Genomic DNA, 12,461 nt, shown 5'->3' with positions numbered 1-12,461 from the left:
TTCTCAACTAATTTGTATTTTCCATCTTTTTAGTTTTCAGTTTGACATTTAATGTTCTTGAACATTTTTTTAAAGACTTGTGGTCTGACTTTAACATTAAATGCGTTGTTATGGTGCAGTTGATGAATTACATCGAAAAGTAACAAAAAATAAATGTCCAATAATTACAAATGCGTTTAGAAACAATATTAAAAACAAAACTGCTTTAAATTCATAATGACGTCATGTGTTTTATATGTTTAGTGTCTGTCTTAGATATCCCCCAAAAAATGATATTCATTTGTGAGTTTTTATTGCATATTGAACTTGATTATTTTAAAATGTTCAGTAAAGTCTTAATAATGTGGATTGTTTTCGTATTATTTGATTTATCTTTTGCCGGTGGAAATTTCTGTTTATCGTTTTTAGAGATTAGTTCTTTAATTTGACATAAAACGTCAAAATTGCTGTGAACTGCATAATCAAAATTTAAGGCTTATCATCCATAAACTGTATATGTGGTATCATCTCGTTCATCAGTTTCCTTTTTTGTTTTTTCCACCAGACCGTGAACGCAGCGTGACGCGTCCCCGTGGTCACGTGACGTTGTGTTGACGGTAGCTGAAGGAGGAAGATGGCGGCTCGCTGGAGCAGTGAGAATGTGGTGGTGGAGTTTCGCGATGCTCAGGTATTTCAGCTCCGAAGCTCCGGTTCAGCAAAACGATCAAAAGGTTTAATGGCGGAAAACTTCGTGCGCAAAAGTCACGTTAAACAACGTAAAAAATCAAACTACAACTCCCAGTTTACACCGCGATTCTTCGATCAGCGGTGAACCGACTTTAATCGACTTATCAGAAGTTAAGTTACTGATGAGGTAGAAACCTGTTTATCTTGAATTAAAGTAAATGAGTTCCGACTAAATCACATTAATAATGAATCGATCAACGAATCAAAATCCAGAGTTAATAACCGTCCAAATGTTGATGAAACACTTTTACCTCCATCAAGTACAGAAGTTTAATGTTGAGAGAAAATAAACAACAACTCTCATCACTTCATTTATTAATGATTACTAACGTTAAATCGTTTTGATTAATGATTATTAATCAGTTGTTAGTTTAATCTTACAACTGGGGAAGATGCAAAAGAAAGTCCGTCACGATTTCTTTAACATTGAAGAAATTCACAGTTTGTTTTTCACTTTTCTGAAACTTTGACTCAAATGATCAACGAGTTGTTTTAATGAAGTGATTTGCAACTTCTTTATTATAATTGATTAGGTGACTGACAGAAAAGAGAGATGGATAAAAGTGTCTTCAGTATCAAAACTGATATTGAGACTAATACAAATATATCATTGAATGTCCTGTGATCTCGTGAATAAAATATAAACTATATAAATAATCTGTAAAGTTCAGATTAACCTTCTTCTTCTTCTTCTTCTTCTTCAGGCCACCGCCATGTCCGTGGACTGCCTGGGCTCTCATGCTGTGCTGTCCGGGTGAGTTCAGGCACCTGAACGCAGCACAGTTCTTCACTATGGGGACAAACAATTCTCAATTTGGTCTCTACTGTTCAAAATCCAGTTAAAGGTTTTGAGGAGCAGCATTATTCAGATTACTTCAGATTACTTCAGAATACTTCAGATTACTTCAGATTACTCAGATTTCTTCGCAGTGAAAGTTGTGTAACGACTGCAGTCGGTCTGAATCCTCCTGCTGCTCTGGGACTGGATGTGTGTAAACTGTTGTTCCTGTTTGTCAGCCGGCGGTTCCTGTACATGGTGAATCTGGAGGCTCCTTCAGAACCTCCTCGGAAGATCGGTCGACAGAGCAAGTGGGACGTGGGGACGGTCCAGTGGAACCCCCACAAGTCAGAGTCACACGTTTTTGCCGCCTCGGTGAGTTCAACAAACACTCCTGAAGAGTTCTGAAGTCAAGAATATCTGAAAATGACTAAAATACGTGTGTGTGTGTGTGTGTGTGTGTGTGTTTGTGTGTGTGCAGAGTAACCAGCGTGTGGATCTGTACTCGTGGAGGGGGGGCTGTGGAGAAGTTCACACCTCCCTGCAGGGACACACCCGGGTCATCAGGTAACAACTGTAGAATCAAACGCACCTCTCTGCAGTCTGGACTCACTGTGATGTGTTCACTGACACTGTGATGTGTCCCCCCCCCGCAGTGATCTGGACTGGTCATGGTTTGAACCGGAGTTCCTGGTCACCAGCTCCGTGGACACTTACATCTACATCTGGGACACCAGGTCAGAGCAAACTGAATTTAATAAGAGCTTTTAAATAATAAATATTAAAATATATTAGAAGCTCATAGAGTTGAGATTTGTCTGTTGGCCCCCCCGGTATCTCTGATCAGTGGACTCACCTGTAAACATGGCGTCTGTGTCTGTGCTCGACTCCACAGAGACACTCGGAAACCCACAGTGGCACTGTCTGCGGTCGGTGAGTGTTTAAAGGATCAGACCGAGTTCCACTTTCCATGAGATCAAATCCACCTGCTGAGAGAAACAGAGCTTAAAGAGTCATAAAACTGACACATCCGAGAGGCTTTGAATGCATCATTAAGAATAATAATCCAAAATAACACTTTTGTTGTTTTTCTGGATCTTTGACGACAGGGATCGGTCCTGTCACGTGACAGTTCAGATGTCGGAGTGTCCTTGAACGTGTCACTGAATGACTTCTTGAAAATCCTAGAAATAAACTGAAACAAAAAGAAAGCATTGAGTCTCTGGCCTCAAACACGAGTTGTGGTATTTTATCAAAAGTTTTCGTCCGTATTTATTAAAACATTCTTCATTTAACTGAAATTGAAACTTGACAAACTGACGAACAAAGAAAAGAAAGTAAACACAATGTTTTGTGAAGCTTCTCTTTGTTCTCGTGGTGTTTGCAGCCGGAGCGTCTCAGGTGAAGTGGAACAAGAAGAACCCGAACCTGCTGGCTTCAAGTCACGATGGAGACGTACGGATCTGGGATAGAAGAGTGAGTGAACCTGTGAGCTGTGTGTCTGTGTGTCTGTGTGTGTCTGTGTGTGTTAGTGTTATTTATCAATCGATTCCTGTGAACAGAAGCCGAACACAGCGGCCGAGTACCTGGCAGCTCACCTGTCCAAGATCCACGGCCTCGACTGGCATCCGGACAACGAGTTCGTCTTGGCCACGTCGAGTCAGGACAACTCCGTGAGGGTGAGACGAGTCACGTTGTTCACTCTGATTAGAGAGAGAGATAAGGGCCGAGCGACGCCAGGCTGAGACATCCTCACATTCAAAGACCAAGCTCTGAAACATGAGCCCTGAAGTCCTAATGTCCGTGTTGATTTTCTGTTTTTGCTCCTGTTTCGTGTGTGTGTTTAGTTCTGGGATTACCGACAGCCCAGGAAGTACCTGAACATCCTGCCGTGTCAGGTGCCGGTGTGGAAGGCCCGGTACACGGTGAGTCGGCAACACCTGAGACTAAGATGAGAGCAACGTACACTGAGCGTAACTTCACAGACACAGAGGAAAGATTTCAGTTTTCAGACATGAACTCAGCGAAATAGTGTCTGGACCTTTTCTGCTGTTTGTGTTTCTCATGTGAAGAAGCAGCAGCAGATCGTCCGTCACGTGTTAGAAACCTCGTCCACACGTCCACTCGCTCTCTGAGAAGCTTCCACACATTGTCCTGCTGGTTCCTCACATGGACTCACTCTGACATGTTACACACACTTTACCAGGAGGCTGCAGGAGAAGATCCAGAAATTGTCCAGAGACACTGACTCAGACATTTGTTCTCACATAGAGAACCTGCAGAACATGACAGGAACATGTAAGGAACATGTGAGGACCTCAGTTCATGTCTGAAAGCATCTATAAAAACATGCAGTACCCTGGAGTGTTACACTGTATCAAACCTGCACAAGTTATATTTTGAATTGATCATAATAAGCTAATAAATCTGGGAGGTTTTAAACAGTCAGTCAATTTGAACAATATCAGCTGTGGTGGATTGTTTCACCTTTAGCTATTTCATGTGTGGCTGCAACAAATTATTTTTAAAGTTGAATATTGTTTGTTCTGTGTGTGTGTGTGTTACGTGTGTGTGTGTGTGTGCTCTCAGCCGTTCTCTAACGGTCTGGTCACAGTGATGGTTCCTCAGCTGAGGAGAGAGAACAGTCTGTTACTGTGGAGCACGCTCGACCTCAACAGTCCCGTCCACGCCTTCGTGGGACACGATGATGTCGTGCTCGAGTTCCGGTGGCGGCCTCAGAAAGAAGGTGACATGTTTTTGTGCTAAGCTAGGCTAACGGTTCCATTAAAGAAAATAATAAGATTTAAAATCAAATGATAAATGTATGAATATTAAACTGTTCTCTCTAGTTTGAGGATCAGATTCATCACGTTTGTGCTGGGAAGCTGTTTCTCATGTTGTTGTTGTTGTTGTTGTTGTTGTTGGTTCAGGCTCAAAGGATTACCAGCTGGTCACATGGTCCAGAGATCAGACCCTGAGGATATGGAGGGTGGATCCTCAGCTGCAGAGGGTCAGTGTTCAGAGAGACGAGTTCCTGGACCTGTTGTCCTCACGTTGTCCTGATGATTGTTGTTGTTGTTGTTGTTGTTGTTGTTGTTGTGCAGCTGTGTGTCAGTGATGTGGTTGAGGACCAGATGGAGGACATGTCTCTGACGGTGGAGTCAGAGAAGTCTTTGTCCTCTCAGGAGCCAGAGAGTCAACACAGCGTCGCTGCTGCAGCTGGAAACCTGCAGGGTGAGACAACGAGGCGTTCACTGACACGTCGGTTTAATGAGTCTGATCAAAGTCCACTTCTTTACCGATCACACACATTTAGAGTCACAGCGCCACCATGTGTTCAACACACATCACAGAGGTTTAGATTGTTAATGTTCAAACTGTGGAAATATGATCAAACCATGAAGCCGATCATCCTCCTCACCAGAGGTAACTGAGTTTCTGTTTCCTCAGACTCGGGCGCCTCTCTGGGCTCCGGGGCTCGTCAGGACTCGGTGCTGGGTTCAGGTCTCCCTCAGACGCTGCAGCAGGAGTTCTCTCTGGTCAACCTGCAGATCAGGAACGTCAACGTGGAGGTGAGACGGCAGCATCTCACACACTTTCCTCTGTTTTTCATCAGAGGAAAGTTGTTAAATCAGTTAATTCAGAGATTTGATTCACGTCTGGGCCCTGGTGCGATCAGACATAAACCTTTATATTCTTATGTGGCAGATGGACGCGGTGAACTGCAGCTGTGTGGTGTCGGCTCACTTCGGCAGCCATCAGGTTCACCTGGTGGTGAAGTTTCCTGCCCAGTATCCCAACAACGCTGCCCCGACCTTCCAGTTCGTCTCGCCGACCACCATCCCCTCGGCCATGAGGACCAAGATCCAGAAGGTTCCTGAACACACCACAGCACACTCTGAAAACACGATAGGTTGTGATTGGTTGTTTCTGTGTTTGACAGCTCAACCTGTCTGCTGTGAGAAAGTGTAACTCAAACTTATCAATAATTATTCATCAATATTTGATCTGGATGTTTTTATTCGTCTCCAGAACAAACAGATATAATCAGAAGTTGACCTTTGACCCTGAGTTCAGACGTGTGATTGTCTCTGCTCAGATCCTGACGGACACGTCTCTTCAGAAGGTGAAGAGGAACCAGAACTGTCTGGAACCGTGTGTCCGACAGCTGGTGTCCTGCCTGGAGTCTGACATGGTGAGAGACACGCACAGACACACACAGACAAGCACACACACACACACACACACACATAATGTTTAATAACATGACAAGAGAGTCTAGGGAAAAATATTTAAATGTGTCTCCTCTCCCAGGTTTGTGGTAACGATAGGACAGATCAGCAGTTTGAACCCTTGTCTCTGTCTCCATGATGCCCCCCTCTCTCTGTGTGTCCCCTGTGTCCTCCCTCAGACGCAGGAAGACGGCCCCCCCTCCGGTCCCTTCGTCCTCTCCAACCCCGTCACTCCGGCCCTGCAGGCGTTTCCTCGAGTCACCAACACGTACGGCTCCTATCAGGTAACAGACGTCCTTGAAACATCTCAGAGACTCAACGTTGAAGATGAACTGATTCAACTAACTGATCATAAGCAAAACAAATGTCTTCAGGGATCCAGTCAGTAAATTCCCCACCAGTAGAACCACAGATACTCGTACTGGACCACAGCAGACTGAGGATCTGAGTGATGTCTTCACCACCTGGACTCTCTGTGGCCTCCTCTCCTCGTTGTGTGTTCAGGAAATGATCTTTTGTTTTCCAGGACGCCAACATCCCGTTCCCTCGGACCTCCGGCGCTCGCTTCTGTGGCACCGGCTGTCTGATGTACTTCACCCGACCAATCACCATGCACCGCTCGGCCCCGCCCACCGAGCCCACCCCCAGGTCACAATGAATAACTTAATGAATAAACAAATAAATAAAGGAACCAGTTAAGGCGATCTTCTCTCCTGTAAAGCTGGGTGCAGGTGTTTGTGTTTACATTGAACGTGTGTGTGTGTGTGTGTGTGTGTGTGTGTGTGTGTGCGTGCGTGCGTGCGTGCGTGCGTGCGTGCGTGCGTGCGTGTGCGTGTGTGTGTGTGTGTGTGTGTGTGTGCAGGTCTCTTTCAGCTCTATCGGCCTATCACAGCGGCGTGTTGACGCCGATGAAGATGCGTTCAGAGTCTCAGAGCACGCTGCGGCTGTACAGCGGCAGCCCGACTCGTTCTGATAAAGACACCGTCTCCATCTCGTCCTTTTACTATAAAGAACGGGTGAGACACGCACACACACACACACACACACACACACACGCTCTCTGTACATGTTGTCTGACAGTTTTTGATGTTTGCTGAGTGTTTGTGTCATTAACACGTACAGAAGCTCATTGAAGATGAAACCAGTGAGTGAGCACAAAACCAATCCAACCTCTGATCAGTCTGATAAACACCAAGTCAGGGATGTTTGGTGTTATTGGTTGATCTCATTTAGTTTGTCAATTAACTGATTGGTTTGTTTTGTCCTTGAAAAAGTTCTGAAAAGACGAAATGTTCCCAAACATAAGAAAAGCTCCTTCTGTTCTATTTGATTATTTCCCTGAAACAACATTTAAAAGTTAAAGTGATTGAGTTTAGACACAAATACATCCATATATGTAGAAATCAAGAAATTAACATACTTTTTTATATAAACATGAATGCATTTCACTTTGATATCTGTGAAAGACCAAATGAAGTGTTTTTTATCAGCATCGTCTTCTCTCCATCACGGCTGATTCTCTGGAGCTGAAAGACAAATAGATGTGAACAGGACGTTTGTCTTGAAGTGTCATGGACGTTCTCATCTGAAGCCTGAGACACAAACGTGTTCAGAGCTGAGACGTAGTGATTTAATAACATTGATCACAACTTGAGTTAGTTTTGTTCTCACTCTGGTATTTATCATGAAATAACTTCCGTACAGAAGCAGGTTGTGGTTTTCCGACCCAGGCATCATGTGAAGCTCTGTGTCCTTCACTCACACATTCCCAGGGTATAGCCTGAGCCGACGGGTAGTTCAGGGGGCCTGGGAATGTGGAGCGATGTCTTCAGATCCTGACACCTGCTGTTTCTGTGTGACCGTCCCGTCTCTGTCTCCCTGACGGCTTTTTTTTTATTTTCACTTTTATTTATTTTTCCTCCGACCAATCACCTGTCCCCATGCTGTTGTGGGACACTCCTACTTCTCACCCTCCTCCAATCAGAAGCTCCCAATCTCTGCCTCCCGCCGCTGGTCTGTCCAAACCCTCCACGATTGGCCGGTACTGAGCCTCTGTCCCTCCATCAAACCACCAGCTCACCCCTCTGTCCTCTCACCCCTCCTGCTCCTCTCATCACAGTGCTGGGATCTAACCTGCTGTTTGCATGTCACTGATTGGCTGACGTCCCTCTGACTAACACATGACCCAGTGAACCTATGTGTTCATCTGTGTGATGTCATAACATATGTTCTGCTGCTTAGAATCAGACTCAAACACATCAACCCTCTAAAGTCAGTAGATCTCATACCTGGATCAAAAGTCCCTGAATTCAATTAAGCTGCAACAACTCAAACACAAATCAGAGAATCGACCTGAAGCTCCTTCCTGTAGCATCTCCCCTGTTAGCTTAGCATCATCCGGGACATACTGTTGACAGCAGGTACACAAAACAAGTCGGCTCCGCCTCCTGACGTTCACTAACCTTTAACCTCTGCAGGTAAGTTTCTGTGTTTCTGTGATCGTCGCCTTTCAGTTTGTTTTAACTTCACTGTTCAAAGATAATTTGGCTCCATATTCTTCGGTTAATAAACTAAAAACTAACGTGTGTTCACACTGCGAGCGCTCAGACACTGACCGACATCACGTGTCCACAGACGGGTCGAGAGCCACCACTTGACAAACCTATCAAACAGCTGTTCTGACCAATCTCAGCATTTTGAAAGATGTGTTATTTGAGTTGAGCTCTCAGGGCCACCGTCAGTCAGTGTCTCAGTGTGAACCGTTTCTGTCAGTAATTGGTCATCACGCCACTTTTAATCAAGTGGTGCTTTGTGTTCTCTGGACCTGCCCCCCCCCCCCCCCCCTCCTCCTCCTCCTCCTCCTCCTCCCACCCGTCTCTTTGTCCGTCCATCAGAAATCCCGCCGGTTCAAGACGAAGCGCGAGGGGACGGACTACGGCAACCGTCCAATCAAACTGGCCGGGAAAGTCATCATCCAGGAGATCTCCTGTCTGCTGGCCGTCCACAAAGCTCTGGGAGAGAGCTACATGTGAGAGACACCAGAGCCATGCGTCAATCAATCAACTGACAGATCAATCATACGCTGATGATCAAACGATAAATTGATGAATTTAGGAAATGTGATGTTGTTCGGCTCAACTCTGTTCAGAGGTCTAACTTCTCTATGAAAAACTGTGAGATTAGGATTCGCGATGAGTCGACCGCTCGCTTGGTGTCTCAGCTTTCTGTGTGTTTCCTGTTTGACTCATTCTTCTCATGTCTCTTCAGTCTGAACGTGAACGACATCCAGGACACGTGTCAGAAGAACGCAGCCTCGGCGCTGGCAGTTGGACGCAGAGACGTGGCCAAGGTGAAACATTAATCTGTTTCTTAAATTCTTTTCTTTTCTTTCCTCCTGATGAAAATACAAACTTCTCAGAAATCTACAACTACAGGAACATTTCAACTGGTGGTGGGAAAGTAGCTGCACAGTTAGAAACTGACGTCTCCTCCAGTTTGAATTCTTCTGTCAGTCACGGTCTGGGTTTTGTAGGTGTGGGCTCTGGCGTCTGCAGCGACCAATCAGGACCTGAGTCCTGATTCCGACCCGGACACTGAGACTCCGTGGGCCAGACACCCGTTTGGACGCCACCTGCTGGAGACTCTGTGAGTTTGTTTATTTGAGACACGTCCGTCCTGCAGCTACAGATAATATTTACTCTGAGATATAAATGTCGTGATCATCGATGTTAAACCTGGACTCTGAGTTTCAACTCTTGTGCTCTCAGTCTGGATCACTACAGTCGGATGAGTGACGTCCAGACTCTGGCGATGCTCTGCAGCGTGTTCAGAACTCAGGCTCCGCCTCCAGACTGTTACTCTCTGTTCGGACACCAACCTTCACGCTCCGCCATGTTCCCCCCCCAGCACTCACGATACGTAAGTCTGTCGTCCATTTCATCTGTTAGATTTTAGTTTCTTCTCTCACGTTTAGCCTAGCTTAGCACAAAGAATGGAAGCAGGTAGAAACTGTTAGCCTAGCTTAGCACGAGGGGCAGTAGCAGGCCTCTACACTTTGTTCACACAGGAAGTGACGTAAAGTGTGTGTTGTCGTCACAGCCCAGCTACACCTCCGGCTCCCTCACCTCCGGCTCCTACTCCAGCACCTCGGACTCCATCACCACGACCACCTGGAACCCGGGTGAGCCTCCACAGCGCCCCCCTCAGGTCATCTGACTCCAGGAGCACACGGAGTCAGAACCATGGTTGAGTTCTCCTCCCCTGAAACACTTTATTTTCAGGTCGAGACTCGGATCACGTGAACCCCTGGGGGGAGTCCTCCCCCGATGACGGCCGCTATGGAAACCCGGGGTACACAGACCCCCGGGAACGAGAGCGAGAGCAGCACGACATGAACAAGAGGTGAGCGCCACCTCCTGGTCAGACAGCATCCATCTTCACAGAGGGCGATGGCAGCATAGATATATATAAAGGCTAGATGTCTCGTCCGCGTTGCCGGCAAACGGAGTCGAACGTCTGCACATGGCGGCCATCTTGCAACAGGCGGCTCGCCCACCCATAGCATTGTGTTGTAGTGGTACATGTACTTTTTAAATAAAATAAAATAATTCTTGATGTATATTTGTAAAGGGAAATCTTGTACCTATTTTAGAACATTATTCAATTTTTTTGAAAATAACATAATTATTCATAAGTATGCAGAGTCATAACTACATCTCTGTCGTTTATAACAAACCCAACCGTTTAAAAAATCTGTTGGAAATTTTGCATGTTATGGTTATTTAAAAAGTACGTACCACAACCAACACAATGTTGGTAGAGAGTGTGGCCTAGGGGATAGAGCGGGTGCTCTGCAACAAGAAGGTTGCCGGTTCGAATCCCACTCTATCCCATCTGCATGCCTAAGTGTCCTTGGCAAGATACTGAACCCCTAGATGGCCCCTCATAAAAAAATGAGTGTTCTAAAAATGTAAGTCGCTTTGGATAAAAGCGTCAGCTAAATGACATGTAATGTAATGTAATGTAATGTTATGGGTGAGCGAGCCGCCTGTGGCAAGATGGCCGCCATGTGCGGACGTTCGACTCCGTTGGCCGAGACATCCAGACTTTATATATATCTATGGATGCTCTGGTGTTTCACTGACAGAGCTGTGATGTCATTTCCTTTTCCTGTGCAGACTGCTGGACCCGGCCAACACACTGCAGTTTGACGACTTTAAGAAGTGTTACGGTGAAATCCTGTACCGCTGGGGTCTGCGAGAGAAACGAGCCGACGTGCTCAAGTTCGCTTCCTGTCCGCCGGAACCTCACAAAGGCATCGGTGCGTTCACGCTCTGACGCTCACGCTCAACTCTGCAGCTCCACCGGCCACTTTTTATACTTTAAACTTTTTAAACTATGGACACCTTCTCTGTCTGAAATAACTATAATAATAATATACACAGTAAATGAAATGTTCTTTTGTAAAGAAGTCTAAAAAATTATTTATTTTTCACTAAATATTCCAGATAGATGTAATTATTGGCTCCTCCCATTGGAACTCACTTTTAATATAATAAAAAAAGATCAGGAACGGGTTTGGTGTTTACATCACATGACCTGGTTTCCAGTGTTTCATTCTGATGTGAGTGGATCCTGAGAGAAGAAGTCATAATTCTGTGATCCTTATTTTTAAAGAGACACTAAACTTCAGGAGGATTAGTTTCTAAATGTGTAAACTGTAAACTCGAGTTGTTTGTGATGAATATTCAGGCTGTTCTGTCTGTGCCCCCCCCCCCCCCTGTAGAGTTCGGGGTGTACTGCTGTCACTGTCGCAGTCAGGCCCGCGGGACGCAGTGCGCCGTCTGCAAGCGTCTGACCTTCCAGTGCGCCATCTGTCACGTGGCCGTGCGAGGCTCCTCCAACTTCTGCCTGAGCTGTGGTCACGGAGGACACACCAGTCACATGATGGACTGGTTCCGCCAGCAGGACGAGTGTCCCACCGGCTGCGGCTGCCACTGTCTCCTGCAGAGCACCTTCTGACCTTCTGACCTTTTGACGCAGACCAACGAAACCAGCGCACTCCTCTAGGCATCAAGGATGAGACTGATCTGAGACACAGAGGAGGCTTCTGACTCACACACAGACACACACAAACACACACACACACACACGTAGACACACTTCAACTATTTGTCTTTATGAAGGAACATTTTCACTCTGTCAAGAAAAAGGCTCCAAGAGATCTGACAATAAAACAGCCGGAAATAAAATGAATTGATGTTTTTACTCTGAAGATGACAAACAATAAAAAAAACTGTAGCTGTTAAATGTTTAAGAAAATAACACTTCATTCTTTGTGTGAATTAGTCTGAAGACACAGCTCACACACTGGTGCTCCTCCGTAACTGACCTGGGTAGAAACAATTGGACAGATTAGTTCCTGCCATGAACTGAGTTTAACTGTAAATGACAGTCACAGTTGAACTCATCTCATTTTATGTAACACAGGCTGGTTGGACTCTCGGACAGAAGTCGACACGTCATGTCTGTAAACTTAATATTTGAACAATATTTATTTATTTGTTTGGAGAAATTATTATTTGAGAACTTATAAGATAATCATTTTTAGACACTTTAAAATCACAATCTTTGTCTGAAATGAGCTGAACGTGTTCCTGACACGTGAAACTGGAAGAACACAAACATCTCAGGATGAAGAAGAGGAGCCGGACACGTAGAAGATG

At 45.4% G+C, this 12,461-nt stretch overlaps 1 protein-coding gene across 3 annotated transcripts; it reads left to right on the top strand.

Moving 5' to 3' along the window:
* Positions 1–552: 552 nt before the first annotated feature.
* On the top strand, positions 553–12,045 carry wdr59 (WD repeat domain 59). 3 transcript variants are annotated; one of them, XM_062391836.1, is made up of 27 exons: positions 553–667; positions 1,431–1,480; positions 1,744–1,879; positions 1,986–2,071; positions 2,161–2,241; positions 2,400–2,437; positions 2,892–2,980; positions 3,067–3,183; positions 3,352–3,429; positions 4,094–4,250; positions 4,435–4,514; positions 4,609–4,738; positions 4,955–5,076; positions 5,213–5,377; positions 5,604–5,699; positions 5,916–6,020; positions 6,263–6,384; positions 6,599–6,752; positions 7,724–7,777; positions 8,631–8,764; positions 9,004–9,085; positions 9,269–9,381; positions 9,504–9,654; positions 9,835–9,916; positions 10,017–10,137; positions 10,914–11,056; positions 11,522–12,045. In XM_062391836.1, the coding sequence occupies exons 1-27, from the start codon at positions 614–616 to the stop codon at positions 11,755–11,757; spliced, it is 2,976 nt and encodes a 991-aa protein (XP_062247820.1). In that variant the 5' UTR covers positions 553–613; the 3' UTR covers positions 11,758–12,045. The 3 variants fall into 3 exon arrangements, with proteins under 3 accessions (XP_062247820.1, XP_062247810.1, XP_062247831.1); XM_062391826.1 differs by having other exon boundaries at positions 7,721–7,777; XM_062391847.1 differs by lacking the exon at positions 7,724–7,777.
* The last annotated feature ends 416 nt before the right edge of the window (positions 12,046–12,461 follow it).

Source organism: Platichthys flesus, chromosome 1, assembly GCF_949316205.1.
Source record: "Platichthys flesus chromosome 1, fPlaFle2.1, whole genome shotgun sequence".
NCBI lineage: Eukaryota > Metazoa > Chordata > Actinopteri > Pleuronectiformes > Pleuronectidae > Platichthys > Platichthys flesus.
The sequence above is the reverse complement of the archived record's forward strand: the minus strand, read 5'-3'. Positions and strand labels throughout refer to the sequence as shown.

What these genes read in the sequence shown, in the direction of transcription:
- wdr59 (XM_062391826.1), top strand. Translation starts at nt 614, where the DNA reads ATGGCGGCTCGCTGGAGCAGTGAGAATGTGGTGGTGGAGTTTCGCGAT. An exon ending in CCTGCCTGGAGTCTGACATG is followed by an intron (nt 5,700 to 5,915) that starts GTGAGAGACACG and finishes GTCCTCCCTCAG; the next exon opens with ACGCAGGAAGACGGCCCCCC. An exon ending in GACGCAGAGACGTGGCCAAG is followed by an intron (nt 9,086 to 9,268) that starts GTGAAACATTAA and finishes TGGGTTTTGTAG; the next exon opens with GTGTGGGCTCTGGCGTCTGC.